This window comes from Dendrobates tinctorius, unplaced genomic scaffold (genome assembly GCF_039654945.1).
Source record: "Dendrobates tinctorius isolate UK_male_01 unplaced genomic scaffold, ASM3965494v1 ptg000192l, whole genome shotgun sequence".
Classification (NCBI taxonomy): domain Eukaryota; kingdom Metazoa; phylum Chordata; class Amphibia; order Anura; family Dendrobatidae; genus Dendrobates; species Dendrobates tinctorius.
Genome location: NW_027361859.1, coordinates 6,043,167 through 6,062,301, shown reverse-complemented (window position 1 = coordinate 6,062,301; position 19,135 = coordinate 6,043,167). Strand labels below are relative to the sequence as shown.

Genomic DNA, 19,135 nt, shown 5'->3' with positions numbered 1-19,135 from the left:
GATTGTATATGGGAGGTGAAGGAGAGATCGTAGTCGAACATAACACCCAGACAGCGTGCCTGCTGTCGGGGTGTTATTATGGTGCCACCCACAAAGAGGGAAATGTCAGATTTAGGGAGGTTAGTAGATGGTGGGAGCAGAAGAAGTTCAGTTTTGGAGAGGTTGAGTTTCAGATAGAGAGCAGACATGATGTTGGAGACTGCAGACAGACAGTCAGTGGCGTTCTGTAGTACAGCGGAGGTAAGGTCAGGGGATGATGTGTACAGTTGTGTGTCATCAGCATAAAGATGGTACTGAAAGCCAAATCTGCTGATGGTCTGTCCAATTGGGGCCGTATAGAGAGAAGAGAAGGGGGCCGACTGAGCCCTGAGGTACCCCAACAGTGAGAGGAAGAGGAGATGAAGTGGAGCCAGAAAACAGAACACTGAAGGAGCGGTCGGAAAGATAGGAGGAGAACCAGGAAAGAGCAGTGTCCTTAATGCCTAGTGACTGGAGCCTAGAGAGTAGGAGAGGATGGTCAACAGTGTCGAAAGCTGCAGAAAGGTCGAGAAGAATGAGCAGAGAGTGGTCACCATTACGTTTTGCTGTCAGAAGGTCATTGGTCACTTTGATGAGTGTAGTTTCTGTCGAATGTAGGGGGAGGAAACCGGACTGTGAAGGGTCTAGGAGGGAGTGAGTGGAGAGGTAACGGGTAAGGCGTGAGTATATCAGGCGCGCCAAGAGTTTAGAGATGAAGGGGAGATTGGAGACTGGTCTGTAGTTGTTTGTGCAGGATGGGTCGAGGGTGGGTTTCTTTAGTAATGGAGTAATGAATCATAGAATCATAGAATCGTAGAGTTGGAAGGGACCTCCTGGGCCATCTGGTCCAACCCCCTGCTCAAAGCAGGATTCGATAGAGTGTTTGAAGGAGGAGGGGAAAATGCCAGAGGAGAGGGAGAGATTAAAGATTGTAGTTAGGCGAGTTGTGACGACTGGGGAGAGAGACTGGAGGAGATGTGAGGGAATGGGGTCGGTTGTGCATGTAGTCGGACGAGAAGAGGAGAGGAGCCTGGAGACTTCTTCTTCTGTGATGGGATCGAATGTGGAGAGTGAGCCAGGGGGAATGCGGGGAGGGATGGGAGTCACTGAATTTGGTGATTGGGAGCGGATTTCCTGATGGATATTGTCTATTTTCTCTATAAAGTGGGAGGCAAGGTCATCAGCGCAAATGTCTGTGATAGGGGCTTGTGCTTTTGGCCTGAGGAGGGAGTGAAAGGTGTCAAAAAGTTTCTTGGGGTTGTTGGATAGTGAGGAGATCAGGGTGGTGAAGTAGGTCTGTTTGGCGAGGTGAAGGGCAGAGTTATATGTCCTTAACATAAATTTGAAGTGTATGAAGTCTTCTGGTGTGCGTGTTTTCCTCCATAAGCGTTCAGCACACCTAGAGCATCGCTGGAGAAATCGGGTTTGCGATGTGAGCCAGGGCTGTTTCACTCTGTGTTTGGAGGTTCTGAGGGTGAGGGGAGCTACTTGGTCAAGGGTGCTTCTAAGAGTGTCATTGAAGTGATGTACAGCCAGATCAGGACAGGACAAAGAAGAGATTGGGGACAGTGATGAGTGTAGGGAGTCTGAAAGTGTATGAGGGTTAATGGCTTGTAAATTTCTGACTGAATGGTAGGTAGGAGGGTGCTGGGGTGAGCGAGGATTTGTGAGTGTAAAGGAGAGAATGTTGTGGTCAGAGAGGGGAAGCGGTGAGTTATCTATGTAGGAGATTGAGCAGAGCTGGGCGAAAACCAGGTCCAGGGTGTTACCGTCTTTGTGTGTTTCAGAGGTTGAGACATTTGTCCACAGATGTGCCTCCATGCCGCCTCTTTTCTGGCCCGGTCAGAGTAATGTGCATCCCCTGGTCCCAAAGTTCTGGCCTTTCTTGGACTAGAACGATTAGCATCTCTACGTTTATGTGGGTAGACATGCTGCAGGACTCCGTTATTCCAGGATGTCTGGAGCGCTTTTTGAGCTAATTAGCATGTCTAAGCTTCCTGATAATGGCTTGGCCCATTTCCAGTCACCTGGAAAAGTCTTGCGTATTTCTCGCAAGTCAAACGTCTGGTCCATGTGTAATACATATTTTTCTCGCCCCATAGACTTGCATTGGCATATTTTGGCCATAGTACACTGACAATCACAGCATGCTGTGAGTTTCTTGGCCCGTAAAATACAGCTGAGAAATATACGGCTAATGGGAGCTGCCCCATAGAGAAACATTGGTCTGTGTGCAATGAGCGCCTCTCACTCTTCCAGATTTCTCGCTAGTGTTACGCCGGCCTAATTCTCACTTCATCGTTTCTATACAAAAGGCCTACAAGCTATCAACTCCCAATTCAAAGCCAACATCAACAAAACTGTACACAAAAGAAATATAAATTCAAACAAATGGATATTAGTACTAAAAGCAGATCTTTATTAGTCTTTGAATACAAATGATGCATGTTCTAAAATGCTATCTGTTCCTCTTAGATGTGCGACTTGGCTTCAACCAGAAAATTTCTTGTACAATTTGTCAACAGAATGATTAAAAAAAAAAATAAAATAACATTTATGAGAGAGAAAATAAATATATATATATATATATATATATATATATATATATATATATATATATATATATATATATAAAATTTCTTTGATGTTTAAGATGTCATTTCTTTTGTAAAACGTTTTCCACATGCTAAGTTGGAAGATTGTTTCTCCCCTTTGTGAGTTTTCAGATGCATAAAAAGAGCCGCTTTACAAGAGAAACTTCGCCAACATTCCGAACACGAAAATGGCATCTGCTTCAAGTGAGTTCGCTCATGTGCAACACAATAGGAATCCCGCCTAAATCTTTTCCCACATACCAAACAGAAAAATTGCTTCCCCAACAAGTGAACTCTCTGATGTAATGAAAGAGAGACTTCATTGTCACAACGTCTCCCACATTCTGAACATGAGAATTGTTGCTCCACTGGGTGAGATTTCATATGTTTAACAAGATCTGCTTTCTGGCCAAAACATTTCCCACATTCTCGACATGAAAGAAACTTCTCCCTATTGTGAATTCTCTGATGTATAACGAGAGCAGATTTAAGCTTAAACATTTTCTTACATTGTAAACAGGAGAATGGCTTCTCCACTGTCGGAGCTACTGGATGTTCATCATTTCTCTTCAAGTTTTCATTTTGGACAGTCTGTAATGAGTTCTGAGATGGGACTTCATCAGAATCAGATAAGACTTTTCTACTCTGAAGGACTGAAGGGACATCTGGCTTAATGGTATGTTCTTCACATGCATCAGGTGAGGTAGCATGGTCATCGGTTTCAACATCCGAATCTATCCAGAGTCCTTCTGAGCTCCTGGTGGAATCATCTGCCAAGAAAAAAAATAAATAATTGCAGTAATATTCAATTACCAACTCTGCGAGGCAACAGGAGACCTCAATTCACACTCAAGCTTGAGCTTAGGCCAACAGTTATACTCACATTCATTCACTAATTACGGCACAGCACAATTCACAAGGGAGAAGCCGTATAGTCACGTTACATGAAAACTTTTTGAAGCAAGTGTAGGGCTGGAAGAGCAGATGTGGGTTTGCCTAGTGTTTTTTTCTCTCTTTAACTAAAAGTAAGAAGTAGATCCAAATAAGACTTGTCTTTTATACTCCCTTATTAAAACCAATGTATACAATGAGGAAGGTTAACTCAGACCATCTGGTAACGATTTGCACCATTTTGGCATAACTTGATGCGCTGTTTATGACCAAGTGCATTTTCGTTAAGCTCTGATCATCTAATAGATAAGTGTTGAGAGGGGCAGAACGTGTTTTGAAGTTAAAAATTAAGTGTACAACCACTGATCTGTAAGCAGTTACCAATACACAGTCGATTAACCCCTTAACCCCCAAGGGTTGTTTGCACGTTAATGACCGGGCCAATTTTTACAATTCTGACCGCTGTCCCTTTATGAGGTAATAACTCTGGAACACTTCCATGGATCCAGGTGATTCTGAGAATGTTTTCTCATGACATATTTGTACTTCATGATAGTGCTAAAAAAAAATTTGGTACGACTTGCGTTTATTTGTGAAAAAATGGAAATTTGGCAAAAATTTTGAAAATTTAGCAATTTTCCAACTTTGAATTTTAATGCCCTTAAAAATCACAGAGATATGTCACACAAAAAACTTAATAAGTAACATTTCCCACATGTGTACTTTACATCAGAACAATTTTGGAACCAAAAATTTTTTGTTAGGAAGTTAAGGGTTAAAAGCGGACCAGCGATTTCTCATTTTTACAACACCATTTTTTACCCCCAGGACGTCCCCCTGACAGCACATGGAGGACGTCCTCCTCCTCCTTACAGGGACAGGAAAGCACACGAGAGGTTAAAAGGTCCCGTCCCACCCCCTTTCCCTCCGTGTCTTTCCTGTCCCTGCATGGAGGGACACGCGAGAGGATTGCTCAGGAACTTACCGGAGGGCTCAGGGGGATCGGGCGGCCAGTCCAATCCTTCCCCCTGTCAAAGAAGCCCAGGGCCGAAACTCTCCGGTGGGGAGTCCCTCTGCCCCAAAGGCCAGGAGCAGAACGACGCTCCTGGAGGGAGCCGCTCCTCCCGGTGGGAGGCTCTCAGCTCCAGTCAGCGGCCGCCGTGGCAGTCGGAAGCTGGTCCCCCGCAGGCAGCTGGCGGTGAGGGCGCTGGCGCCTCAGACAGAGCGCCCCCAGGAGGCGCAGGCGGGGCCTAGCGTCCAGGCAGGAAACGGAAGTGGCCGGTGTGATTCCCGGGCTATCGCGAGAAGACGCGCGTCACTGCCGGTGACATCACGCGCCGAATTTGAAACAGCGCGTGCTCCAGCAGCTCAGCTATCTGGCAGCGTTAGCGGTAATGGACCCAGAGGCTCCGTCAGATGGAGGGGTAAGTGCGCCTGGTGCAGTCCGCCCTCCCCACAGCCATTCCAGCAGCCCAGGACGACTGACCCGACTGTCCCCATCTTATATCATTATGCAAATAAGGACCCGGCCAAGGCCACATCTAAGTCAGTCAGATGCCCTGTATGCAGGGTAAAGCTGCCAGACACCCATATCAAAACCCTCTGTGGACCCTGCACATCAAGGGTAGTAAGAGACGAGCAGTCATCCCTCCTAGCGGAGAAGCGATCCCTGATTCGGGAGGAAGTCCAGGCCTCCAGATCCAGCCTCGCACGGCAGCAGTCCCCCAGCCCGGGGACAAGCCGCAAACGGCCGACGTGGGAGGAAGAGAGTCTCTGAAGCAAGCTCTATCGAAGGGTCAGACTTCTGTGACTCGGATCCTGAGGAAGAGGGAGGGATCCCGGCCGACAGGCGGGACCAGGACAGGAAATACCTGTTCAGACTAGAGGACACTGACGATTTGGTCCAGGCGGTGAGGAACACTATGCAGATCGAAGAAGTTCCTAAGCCACAATCCAGACAGGACCTGATGTTTGGGGGACTGGTGGCTCGGAGACAGACTGTGTTCCCTGTAAGTGAGCACATTAAAACGATGGTCCTAGATGAGTGGAAGGAGGCAGAACGTCGACTCGTGTTGTCCCGTGACTTTAAGAGCCAACTACCTTTTGACCCTGAGGAAACACGATTGTGGGAGGAAGTTCCTAAGATTGACGTTCCCGTAGCTAAGGTCGCCAAAAAAAAAAACCCGCCATTCCGTTCGAGGACTCATCAAGTCTCCGGGACCCGATGGACAGGAAGGCGGATGTTCTATTAAAGAGAACATGGGAGACGGCGGTAGCCCTCATTAGAGCCAACATAGCAGCCACCTTGGTGGCCAGGTCCATGTTCTTATGGATAGGGCAGTTGGAAGAGCACCTAACCAACAAAACCCCTAGATCCGAGATCCTAGCATCCCTTCCTCTGATGAAATCAGCCACGGCGTTCCTGTCAGATACGTCAGCCGAATCAGTAAGGTTTGCAGCCAAGAACAGCTTCCTGTCTAATGCGGCTCGGAGGGCGGTCTGGCTTAAATCCTGGTCGGGGGACAACGCTTCAAAGGAGAAGCTATGCTCCATCCCCTTTGCAGGCACAAGGGTGTTTGGACCAGCCCTAGACAGCATTCTAGAGCTTGTGTCCGACAAAAATAAGGGTTTCCCAGAGGAAAAACCTAAGCGTCCGCAGCCCTTTCGGAGAGTGCCCTTCTTTATGCGACAGACCGACTTTAGGAGCCAGGGTAGGTCCAACAGGGGCTCCTATAGAAGCTCCCACAGCCAGGGTGGGAGTAGCAAGGGCTCCCTTTTTGCGTCAACCTCCAGATCTAGGAGGCAATGACGCAATGAGTATCGGGGGAAGACTTCGCCACTTCGCAGTAAGGTGGGTCCGGGTTACCCACAATCAGTGGGTCCTCAGAACCATTGCAGAAGGTTACAGCATAGAATGCTGCTCCCCTCCCCCCGACATATATTTCCCCCACTGTAGTCCCGGTGGACTCCGCCATGTGGACGGATCTACACGACATGCTCAAGTAAGAGGTTATAGTGCCAGTTCCTCAGTCAGAGAGGGGAAAGGGTCACTACTCCTCCCTGTTCTCCATTTCAAAACCATCCGGCGAGGCCCGAACTATTATAAATCTAAAACCTCTGAATGCCTGGGTCACATACAAGAGGTTTCGGATGGAATCAATACGGTCGGCAATACATCTAATAGACAGGGATGCCGTCATGTGTACCCTCGACCTGAGGAGTGCATACTATCAGGTCCCGATCCATCCCTCATCCCAGAGACTGCTAAGAGTCGCAGTCAGTCTACCGACCCAGACCTGCCGCTTCCAGTTCCAATGTCTTCCATTCGGGCTGGCTTCAGCCCTCCGAATATTCACAAAGGTGGTAGCGGAGGTAGTGGCCTATCTGAGAAGTCAGGGTATCGTCATCGTACCATATTTAGACGACTTCCTTTTGGTGACAGGATCCAAAGAAAAGCTCATTCGCGACAGAAGTCGAACAGTTACAATATTGGAGTTCCTCGGCTGGGTGATCAACGAGCAGAAGTCAGACCTGAGACTAGAAAGCAGGAAGATCTTACTGGGAGTTCTAGATTCAGGAAACAGGATATCCCTACTACCACAAAAGAAGCAGAGGACTATTCAGAACAGAGCCAAGGACCTCCTCGAGCATCGCTCCTTCATAAGAGGGGCAATGGAGGTTTTGGGCCTAATGACGGCTTGCATGCCGTGCATCAGATGGGCCCAGTTCCATTCGAGACCCTTACAGAAGGAAATCCTTGCAAGATGGGACAGGCATCAGGCTTCACTCGACAAGCCCATAATGCTGCCAGGACCAGTGAAAAGGTCGCTATGGTGGTGGACACAGCCCAGGAACCTGCAGGTGGGCGTGCTATGGACAACCACTCCATACGTGGGGATGGGGAGCCCACGTAGGAGGGAAGATTTTCCAGGGAGAATGAACATTCTCCCTGGAAAATCTGCCGCAGAGAGTTCCCTGAAGTTGGAGGATCTGTCTCTGAACTCTATGTGGTCTGGGAAGCCCTGCGACGGAACCGGTCGGTTGTGAAGAACCGACACGTTTGAATATTATCCGACAACATAACAGCAGTATCATTCCAGAAGCACCATGGGGGCCCCAGGCATCGACCACTCCAGGCACTAGTGGAACGAATATTCGCATGGGCAGAGGAAACTGCCCTTTCAATAATGGCAATCCACCTGGAGAGTTCCCAAAATGTGGTAGTGGACTACCTAAGCAGACAGCAGGTCTGCCCAACAGAGTGGGAGCTGAATGAAGAGATCTTCCATCAACTGTGTTAGCATTGGGGGACCCCCAGAATAGACCTATTCGCAAATCGAAAAAACTCAAAAGGTCTCCAGATTCTACTCGCTGAACCCTGCGGACCACCCGGACGGTGTAGACGCCCTGAGTCATGCTTGGGAAGAACCCCTCTCATACGAATTCCCACCAGTGGCGCTCATACCGGCGGTACTCAGGAAGATCCCGGAGGACCGCGCGAAAGTGATAATGATAGTCCCATACTGGCTGAGGAGAAGCTGGTTTCCCCTACTAGGGGCCATGGCAGTGGAAAGCCCAGTCGAGCTACCCCTGAGGGAAGATGTCATCCACAAGGGCCCGATCCATCACCCAGATCCAGCAAGACTCCACCTCTCGGCTTGGATCCTGAAAGGGACATCAAGAAAGCAAAAGGCTTATCAGGTCAGGTCATATCTACCCTACTGGCCAGTAGGAAACCGGTTACATCCGCAATCTAACGGAAAATATGGAAGAGAGTGTCTGGACGGTGGCAGGTCCGACCTCGTGGCAGGTACCCCTGACCTCCCTAGTGTCCTAGATTTCCAAGCACCTTAAAGGTCCAGATTTCGGCCTTGAGCTCCTTCTTTGATCATCCGCTAGCCTCTCATCCTTGGGTAATAAGATTCATAAGGGCCACGCAACGTGTTCGCTCCAGGATTAGGCAGCTCACCCCGCCTTGGGACCTTAACCTGGTCCTCAGATCCCTATGTAGGGACCCCTATGTCCCCAGTGAAAGGATGACCATCTAAACTCTCACTCGGAAAACGGCCTTCCTTGTAGCCATTACCACAGCCAAGAGAATAGGGGACCTCCAGGCCCTGTCCACCAAAGATCCATATCTCCAGATTAGAGAAGACCATATAATCCTGAGGTTAGATCCAGCATTTATCCCAAAGGTAGCCTCTTACCAGAATATAAACCAGGAGGTAGTGTTGCCATCCTTCTGCGACAATCCCCGTAATGGAAAGGAACAGCGTCTCCACTCATTAGACGTGAGACGGGCAATTATAAACTACCTTGAGGCCACCAACAGTTGGCGTATTGACTCAAATCTGTTCATCCTTTTCGGGGTAAGAACAAGGGGAAAAAAGCCTCTAAGGCATCCATCGCAAGATGGATTACCTCAGTAATTTCAGACGCCTACCAATCCGAAGGCGTCAAACCGCCAGATACGTTAAAGGCCCACAATATAAGGGCAGTATCGGCCCCTTGGGCCGAGCGAGCGGGCGCCTTGATTGAGCAGATCTGTAGAGCAGCAACCTGGGCCAGTCTTAATACATTTTGCAAGCACTACAAGCTTGATGTGCCATCAGGTCAACATACCGCATTTGGGAGAAAGGTTCTCCAAGCGGTAATCCCACCCTGAGGAGGTGCTTTGGTACTCTCCATGGTGCTGTCAGGGGGACGTCCTGGAAAATAGGTATTGAACCTACCGGTAATGAGGTTTCCAGGAGTCCATCCTGACAGCACGGGTAGTTCCCTCCCTGTTTATGTTATGTTATGTCATGTCATATGATGTAATATGATGGTATCATTAAAAGAATTATTGCATTATCCATGCTGAGGTACTTGTTAAATCACTGAGGGAAAAGGGGTGGGGCGGGGCCTTTTAACCTCTCGTGTGCTTTTCTGTCCCTGTAAGGAGGAGGAGGAGGAGGACGTCCTCCATGGTGCTGTCAGGATGAACTCCTGGAAACATCATTACCGGTAGGTCTAATACCCATTTTTAGGGACCACATCACATTTGAAGTCACTTTTGGGTATTTTCTACCATATAGACACTTCAAAGTGACACCATTCTAAAAACTGCACCCCTCAAGGTGCTCAAAACCACTTTCAAGAAGTTTAACCCTTCAGGTGCTTCACAGGAAATTTTTTTTTTTTTTTTTTTTTTTTTTTTTTTTTTTTACACAAAAGAGTCATTTAACTTCTTTCCCACAAAAAAAAAAAATACTTCAGGTCCAATTTTTTTTTTTATTTTCCCCAAGGATAACAGGAGAAATTTGACACCAAAAGTTATTGTGTAATTTGTCCTGAGTACGCTGATACCCCATATGTGGGGGGAACCACTGTTTCGGTGCAAGGTAGAGCACGCAAGTGAAGGAGTGCCGTTTGACTTCAACGCATAATTGGCTGGACGCCATGTCGCGTTTGGAGAGTCCCTGATGTGCCTAAACAGTGGAAACCCCCACAAATGACACCATTTTGGAAACTAGACCCCTCAAGGAACTTATCTAGATGTGTGGTGAGAACTTTGAGCCCCCAAGGGCTTTACAGAAGTTTATAACATTTTTTTCCCCCACAAACATGATGTTTTAGTCCCCAATTTTTATTTTTCCAAGGGTAACAGGAGAAATTGGACCCCAAAAGTTGTCCAATTTGTCCCGAGTACACTGGTACCCCGTATGTGGGAGAAAGCTACTGTATGGGCACACGTCAGGGCTCGGAAGGGAAGTAATGACGTTTTGGAATGCAGACTTTGATGGAATGGTCTGTGGGCGTCATGTCGCATTTGGAGAGCCCCTAATGTTCCTAAACAGTGGAAACCCCAATTCTAACTCCAACTCTAACCCCAACACACCCCTAACTTTAGCCCCAACCCCCAGCCCCAAACCTAACCCCAGCCCCAACCCTAATGGGAAAATGGAAATACATTTGTTTTATTTCATTATTTTTCACTAAAATAAGGGGGTGATAAAGGGGGGTTTGATTTACTATTTATAGCGGGTTTTTTGTTTTGGCAGCTGTCACATGCTAAAAGACGCTGTTTATTGTAAGAGATAGCTCTCAGCAGGCACTGACAAGCCACCACCATGTAGGCCCAGGATGGACGCCACGGCCATCTTGGATTCGGGGGCCTGCAGGGAGGAGGCCCACAGAACAATGCAATTGAATCGCGTTGTTCTGAGGGTCTCAGGGAAGCACTCAGGGAGCATGCCCAATGCTTCCCTGTGCCAACGGATCACTGCAATCATGTTAGTGCTGGGTGTCAGCTGTGATAATCATCAGCTGATGCCCGGCCGTGATCAGCCACGATCCCCCCATGAGCGCAGCTGATTGGTGACGACGTACTATCCCGTCTTTGGGAATTAAGTCCCAGAGCACATGGACGGGATAGTACGTCATCTGGCAGAAAGGGGCTAAATTCCTGCCAGTGCCAGTCAGCACCAACAGCCTGCCAGCAAAGAGGCCTGCAAGTGTGAGTATAATCTATTTGTGCGGGGCATGTCTGTGTGTGTCTGTGGTTTACCTGCCTGTGTGTGTGTGTGTGTGTGTCTGCCTGCCTGTGTGTGGCTTGCCTGTGTTACATGTATGTGTGTGTATTTTTATTATGCATTTTTTCTTTCATACTTTACTTTTTTTTTCTGTTGCATGTGTACTGAATTTTATTTTCATACTAATGTAATTTTATTTGAATATTTCCAAGTGCGCTGTGATTGTGTGCTGTGTGTGTATTGTATGTGGTGTGACTGTAGCATGTGTTTAGCAATTTTTTTTTTCATGTACTGTGGTATTTAAAATAAAGAGCATAGTAGCTCCTACTTGTAAAAAAAAAAAAAAAGTTCAAAAACTGTCCGTAGTATCATTGTAAAACCAGGTCACTTTAAGTGTGGGTATACGTGCAATACCTAAACCAGGTCACTTTAAGTGTGGAATATGCTCACTGATAGATTCTCAGTTAACTCTGCAGCAGGGAATGACACACATGCGATACCAAAACCAGGTCACTTTAAGTGTGGGTATCATTGTAAAACCAGGTCACTTTAAGTGTGGGTATACCTGCAATACCAAAACCAGGTCACTGTGAAAGTGTGGGTATACATACAATACCAAGTTTGTTTGTTTTTTTTGTTTTTTTTAAAGGGGAACACGAGGTGTAGGGTCGGGAAGGTTGCGCATTGCGCATATCAACACTCAATGTTAATTGTTAAATTAAACAGAAGGGGGAAACATTCAATTAATATTTTTCTGTGTTTTTGGTATAAATTTATTTGGGGTGGTTTTTCAATCAAAATATATCTGAACATACTTTTTTTGTTATCTTTTGTATACTATCATTACAAGTGTGTTTATACTTGCAGGTCTGTTCAGGAAGCACCGCCAGCAAGTCTGCAGCAGATACCGCTAGGAAAGCACTTTAATTTTCCCAGTAAGTATAAAGGTCTGAAAGCTTTTTTTATCCTTTGTATAGTAGCCTTACAAGTGTCTTTTTATACATACAGATCCGTTCAGGAAGCACAGCCAACAAGGCCACAGCTGACCCGCCAGCCAGGCCGCAGCAGAGACCGCTAGGAAAACACTTCAATTTTCCCAGTAAGTATAAAGCTCTGAAAGCTTTTTTTATCCTTTGTATGGTAGCTTTACAAGTGTCTTTTTATACTTGCAGATCCGTTCAGGAAGCACAGCCAGCAAGGCCGCAGCAGTTTCTTAATAATGTCTTCTCCTGGGAGCCCCCCCTCACGGCATCAGCGAACTGGGGTAATATACATATTTTTTTTTTTACTGTCATTTTACAAAAAAAAATTTTTTTTAACCCTATATGCATGTATTCTGTTTTCACAGGAAGCTGAATCTGAAGAGCTTCCAGGAGGAGACATGCAGGGTGGAGAAATGCAAGGAGGGGGCGCGCGCAGAGTGTACGTTTAGAAGATACAAATACTGATATACATAATGCTACACCCAACACAAACATTCATCACAGCACACACAATAACTACACATCAATCCAAGCACATAATCATGTTTTTATTTTTTATAGTCTTCTCAATCCGGTGCCCACACTAGAGCGACTCCCAGGACATCCTAGTGTCGTCGAGGTGATACTTCCGGTAGTCAGCGAACAGTATGTAACACTTTATTTGGGCGATTGATTAATGAACCTCATGTATCTGAATTTAATATTTTTTTTTTCACAGGTTTCACAGCGTGCTCCCGACAGACCATTTGAAAGAGGCGATCATTGATGTGGACACCCTCATCGAGGCGGTGCGAGAGCGGGAGCCGCTGTGGAACCGCCGCCATGCTGACCAACCAACCACCCGACAGCATTGGGATGAAGTGTGTTCGGAGGTCATAGAAAACTGGGAGGAGCTCGATGCGAGGGACAAGGATTTAGTGCATAAGTATTCCAATTTCAGTAAGTTATATTACAGCATGTGAAGTGTTGAATACTAACCACTTTGTTTTTTTGCTTCACAGGTGACAGGGTTATCATACGGTGGTGGTCACTCAGGGATCGCTTCAAGAGGGACTTTAACAAGGATATGCAGGCCCCGAGTGGATCGAGAGGATGCAGGAGCACCCCGTATAAACATTACAGAGCCCTGTCGTTCCTCCGGTCGACGATGGTGAGCAGAAGGTAAATATTTCATATACCATTTCTGTAGTACAAATGTTTAACCTATTTTTTTTTTCAGCAAGGCCTAATGAAATATCAATATATTAATATATATTTTTTCTCTTTTATAGCACCGTCTGCAGCACTCGGGAGCCTGCTTCTGAGTTGCCTCCCTCTGGAGGGATCCCTTCGGAGACCGCCACCACATCGAGGTATCCGAACCCTCTGTACCTTCCCTCGTCTCGTCCCTCTTTCCCCATCCACCAGCACTGGAGCAGCAGAGCAGTCTTCATCACATGAAGCTGCAGGTGATGATTTACAGTACCCTTTACCCCACCCCTCTGACACTGCTGCAACATCTCTACCAACTTTTGGTTCTGGACGGCAGCGTCTGAGAGGTCAGGAAAGGATGACTTCATCTGACTGTTTGAATCTGATTTAATCCGTCCAGAATGCATTCCGACTTTTAGGACAACAGATAACTTCTGGGTTGAACATGATAAATCAAAATATCATGGAACTCAGAAGTTATATGGAGAGGATGAATTCAGAGTCAAACCAGGCGCCGAGACATATTTTTTTTCAATCAGTTGTCCGGCAAATGGAAGATTTAAATCCTCACCTGCAGATGCAAAGCTGTCACAATGCTCTAGTGACTGCAATCTCCCAGGCTTCCCAACCTACCCATGCACCTATTCCATCACCTTCTCATTCCATCGTCCATCCTCCCTCCATCCTACCACCACTTCTTTCTCGAATTCCCCATTCCATTCTTCCCAGTACCTTCCTTCCCCAATGACCTCACCGTACCCACCCCCAGCCACACCTTCAATGTTCCCACAAACCTCCTCTGTCCATCAACTCCCATCCCAACCTTATGTTTTAAACCCCCCTTCCACTTCTGATCCTCGCCAACTCCGGGGGGCCTACAGGGAAGGAGCCCCCACAGCAGCGCTGCACATTGCGCTGCCGTGGGGGGCTCAGGGAAGCACGGAGGGAACTCCCTCCCTGCCGATGCTTCCCTTTAACCGCCGGTACACCGCGATAGTGTTTGATCGCAGTGTGCAAGGGGTTAACGTGTCGGGGGTGGTCCGTGACCACCCCTGACACATTATCACAGCTGACACCTGGCACAATCAGCTGACACCCGGCCGCGATCAGCGGCGCTCACCACATGGGCGTCGCTGATCGCTATGACGTACTATCCCGTCCCTGGGAATTAAGTCCCAGGGCACATGGACGGGATAGTACGTCATATGGGATTAAGGGGTTAATGGTAGTAAATGGTAAATTAACTAAAGCACTAATAGTATTGCTCAATCTGCCTCAAATATACAGTATACTCGCTGAAGAGCCTGGCGCTGCCCGGGCATAGTAACTAACGACGGTTAGTTATAACAAGTTATAATATGAATATAAATATATATATATATCTCCCCACCCATGCCGCATAGCCATATTCGCTATAATATCCCACATCGTCTCGTCAGCCAGAGCTACTGGACTACTACCCCTAATATCCCACATCATCCCGTCAGCCTGGGGAGAGAACTAGAGCGCTGAGTGGAACGGTTCTAACTTCCATACTGGGTATCCATTTATGAGAGGCCTGGGATCAGAACCAGAGCGCTGAGTGGATTTTACCTGATTTGCATACCAATGATCCCTTTAATAGAATCCTGGGGTCAGAACCAGAGCGCTGAGGGATTTGCCTTAAAGGGATCCGCAGTATGGAAGTTAAGAGAGCCTGGGGTCAGTACCAGAGCAATTGAAGGCAATTGCCCTGACTTCCATACCGGGGATCCCTTTAAGAGAGCCTGGGGTCAGGACCAAAGCACTAGATGGATTTGCCCTGACTTCCATACTGGGGATCCTTTTAAGAGGGAATATGAACCTATGAGTTGGAGGATGTGTGATGGAGATATGGGCATGGGAGGGGGTGATTCATTTCTGTCATGTGCTCTCTGCTCCTTTCTGGGGGGGCAGACAATGACTGGGAGCTTATGGTCCTGGGGATGCTAGATTTCTCCCACCAGGTCAGTGTCTGCTGAGGTCTTGTCGAGTGAGAAAACAGCTCATAGCAACCAATCACAGCTCAGCTTCTTTTAAACAGCTCTGGTGAAATGAAAGATGCTTCGTGATTGGTTGGTGATATAACATTATTATATATATTGAATGTGTGTATCAAACAGTATGAGTATCTACAAAGTGCTAGTGCAGAAATAGTTGTAGTATGTATTGGTATATTATGGAGTGCATAATACTAGAAAGTGACAGATATATAGTACTTAATAAATGATAATGCTAGCACATAGTAAGCACCTCATTAGCAGCTGTCCAGCAAAGATAGCCCATCATATTAATCAATTGTTACCAAGTTCATTTACAACTAGTAAGGAAAAGCAGACTTACAATTGGAAATAAAGCTCCTTCTCCTGGATGGCGTCCACCTGCTAAGGAGATGCTTACTATGTGCTAGCATTACCATTGATTAGTACTATATATCTATTTCACTTTCTAGTATTATGCACTAGCATTTTTTTATTACTATACCAATACATACAACTTTTTCTGCACTAGCACTTTATAGATACGCATACAGCATATTACATATACACTATATATTTGAGACAGATTGAGTGATACTATCAGTGATGTAGTTTTATGTACAGTACATTGATTTATCATTTACTACCATTCATATACTGTACTTCTATTTGTTCCCTCTTGATAATGGTCTTTTCTATCTCTGGGTGTGCGGCCCTGTTTTTAATATTTACATTTTGAATTTTATTCTAAACATTGATTTGTGTTCATTTGTTGTCACATGATTCAATAAAATATAATCATGTTTCACTGAATCCATGTATATGGGACTTTATGGTTTTTTTCCTCCCAATTCCCTGCTCTTGATAAAATACCATGCACAATTGCTTTGCTTGTAGCTCTGTTGGCGTCACTCATGGATATCTTTTTCTGCACCTTGATTTAGATTTCTAAGCCCTGACAGAAGTTATGCCTAGTTATATATTCAAAAACATTGACTGTGCTTGCCTTCTATGAGGAACATACAGGTGATTTCTTATCTGTTTTTATTGCATTAACTTTTTGAATGTTTTCAGCATCTCCTTTGTAAGTTTCTTTACAAGTTCTGGATGTCTGTGACCCAACCATCTACACGTTTGCACATATGACACAATAACCATATGGGCAGAGTCTCACTTGTTCCTTCAAAGAGAATATGTCAGCAGGTTTTTGCCATGTAACCCGACAGCAGCATGAGATAGGGACAAAGACTATAAAGCTAGTTTCACACTAGCGTTCGGCAGAGCTGCAGAGGGCTGCGTAGTTCCTCTGTGAAGCTCCTCCCACTGCCGCACCTCCTCCAGTCAGCTCCGCCTACGTCTGCATGCGGTCTCCGTACTTATTTTTAACATTGGGTATGCAGGCCTTGCTGATGTATGCGGATGCGTCTGCATGCATCTTTTTGACAATGCGGCGACCGCAACAAATTGCAACACATTGCGTTCGACGCGGGTTGCCGAAGCGTCAAAATGATGCAAGCGGATGCATCCGCACGGCCTGCATACCCAATGTTAAAGATAAGTATGTGGACGTACTGTAGGTGGAGCTGACCAGAGGAGATGCGGTAGTGGGTGGAGCTTCATGGAGGAACTACGCAGCCCTCCACACCTGCCGAACGCTAGTGTGAAACTAGCCTAATTCGAGTGAGGTGTCCCTCAGTTAACTGGGTGAAGATGTCATGATAAAGTCAAAGTTTTATCTGTGAAGTTCTAGCAAAGCTCAGATGTTGAACTGTATATAACTCCGCTCACTCAACAGTTCTGAGTACAATGTGTAGTAACAGCTGCTAATCAGCACTGGAGGTGTGGTTGGACTAGGATGCACAAGGCCAATTGTCCTAAAGTGATAATCATCTGTTGGTAAAACACCGATTGTATTGAAACAGCAAAGCTCAGCACCGTGCGTGACATCCTGTAATTAGGGCCACTATTCCTACTCCTCTTTGGTACTCTCAAGTTACATAGTAAAATCTTTGACAGATTTCCTTTAATGTATGATAGAAATCAGTATCTGTTTTGGCATTATCCATCACGATCAGTATATTTGTCTCCTTGGAATTGTAAAGCGACATAATTGTCATATGTTTTACGAATACTAGTTCTCCTTCGAGACTGGGATCAAACAACATGTCTTCTACCAGTATGGCTAAATTCTGTCCATTTTTACTGGGGCACTTACAGGGATTTTCTACTGAAAACAAAATTACAACCCTTTCCCAAGATATTGGTTGTGAGGACCGGGCACAGCTGGGATTCCTATCGATTGGCAGAACAGGGAACTTTTATCCTTGTTAAAATGGATTGGCTAACTACACACTCAATTCAGTCTCTATGGACTTACAGGAAAAGTCAAGCACATAACTCAGAAGCCTCATAGTGAATGATTGGAGGATGGACAAGCATATACACTGCCGCTACATTGTAAAGGAGAGAAAAGTTCCCCGTACTGCTGATCTATGCTGGTGCCAAAAGGTTGAACTCTCACCAACTAATGGTTTCTAATATCTTGTTCTCACCGGAGTAGGCCATGCACATTTAATCAAGCTCATTCACTTTACATACAGATTATTCTAGGCTGTGAGTATTTAGTCCTGTCTATTACCTGGTGATCTGAGGGGCTGGGGAACCTCCATCATGACGTCCTTGTACAGATCTTTGTGTCCTTCCAAATACTCCCACTCCTCCATGGAGAAATAGACGGCGACATCCTGACACCTTATAGGAACCTGACACATACAATGATACAGTCATCCCCCGATCCCTTCATAGAGTTAATATATAGTATCCCAGCAGTGTCACCTCTCCAGTCAGCAGCTCAATCATCTTGTGGATGAGCTCTAGGATCTTCTGTTCATTGATGTCCTCAGGTATTGGGGGGTTAGGTGAAGGATCCCTGATTGGGCTCAGGGGCCTTTCCCATATATCATACACAGGTGCCCGACGGGGCTCACTAGAGGTCTTCTTCACCGACATGTAATCCTGGTTATGGAGAGACACATTAATAAATTTCACTACAGACATTTCCAGAGTCCTCACCTCTCCAGTTCTGTCCATCTGTTATTCCCATAGATAAGAATGATGTAATGTGACATCATCAGAATCTCTCACCTCTCCAGTAAGCAGGAAGAGCATCTCTATGGTGAGGCGTACTATCTTCCCTATCTTACTGTCCCTGTTGCTATTCATCCTTGATTGATGAAGTAGGAAAATTCTCTTATATAGAAGATCTCCAATAAAAGGATGAAATATTGTAGGAACCTGAATAGAAAGAAGTTGAGACTATAAAATCAAAGAATGCATTGTAAAAAAAATACAAAGGATGTTACATCTCTCATATGAAAATAGTCATGTACCAGCTTCAATGCTGTAATCAACGTTGTAGCAGCGGTGATGCACGTGTATACTGAATGGGATCATGGACGTATTCGTGTTGGACACAAGTGCTCCTTAAAATGGAACAGGTTTACAAAGCTTGCCAAATTGTCCAAATGTCCTAGCAGGGATCAATAGATGAGACATCACTTCCCTGTTCACCTCCTGATGCGAAAGTGAGTAGAGAAGGACTAACCCTTTAAGGAATTCACCATCCTAACCGTAGGTCACACTATAAACTGCACTTTTCCACATGTTTACACCTTGACTTGGCACCAACTTGACCTTTGTATAACACACCAGAGGGTATAATATGACCCTGATACATGTTGGATTTCTGTATCTACTACTAAATCCTATTTAGATTATGCCACACATTGGAAATCAGTTTTTTCCCTCCATGGCAGCTGTTCCTTAAGAGTCTGGAGGTTGACCTAAATCTACATCAGATTTCCTAAACAGAATTAAAAGTCCTAAACATAGAGAGAACTAAAATCAGACAAGCGAATATATATATATATATATATATATATTTTTAT

The 19,135-nt window shown here is 45.8% G+C and overlaps 1 protein-coding gene and 1 long non-coding RNA gene across 2 annotated transcripts in view; one reads left to right on the top strand and one right to left on the bottom strand.

The window, feature by feature from the left end:
* Positions 1-2,666: 2,666 nt before the first annotated feature.
* The window catches only part of LOC141055953 (uncharacterized), a 38,096-nt gene continuing 21,627 nt past the window's right edge, over positions 2,667-19,135 (bottom strand). Inside the window, exons 2-5 of the mRNA XM_073552650.1 lie at positions 18,333-18,482; positions 18,024-18,203; positions 17,827-17,950; positions 2,667-3,382 (exon numbers count right to left, since the gene is read on the bottom strand). Coding sequence (XP_073408751.1) covers positions 2,667-3,382; positions 17,827-17,950; positions 18,024-18,203; positions 18,333-18,410 — 1,098 coding nt within the window. The 5' untranslated portion in view covers positions 18,411-18,482. The remainder of the gene's footprint in view (positions 3,383-17,826; positions 17,951-18,023; positions 18,204-18,332; positions 18,483-19,135) is intronic.
* LOC141055891 (uncharacterized) lies at positions 10,826-15,376 on the top strand. The gene is made up of 5 exons (XR_012221549.1): positions 10,826-12,116; positions 12,190-12,439; positions 12,562-12,645; positions 12,719-13,161; positions 13,272-15,376. It is a non-coding gene; the product is annotated as an uncharacterized lncRNA (long non-coding RNA).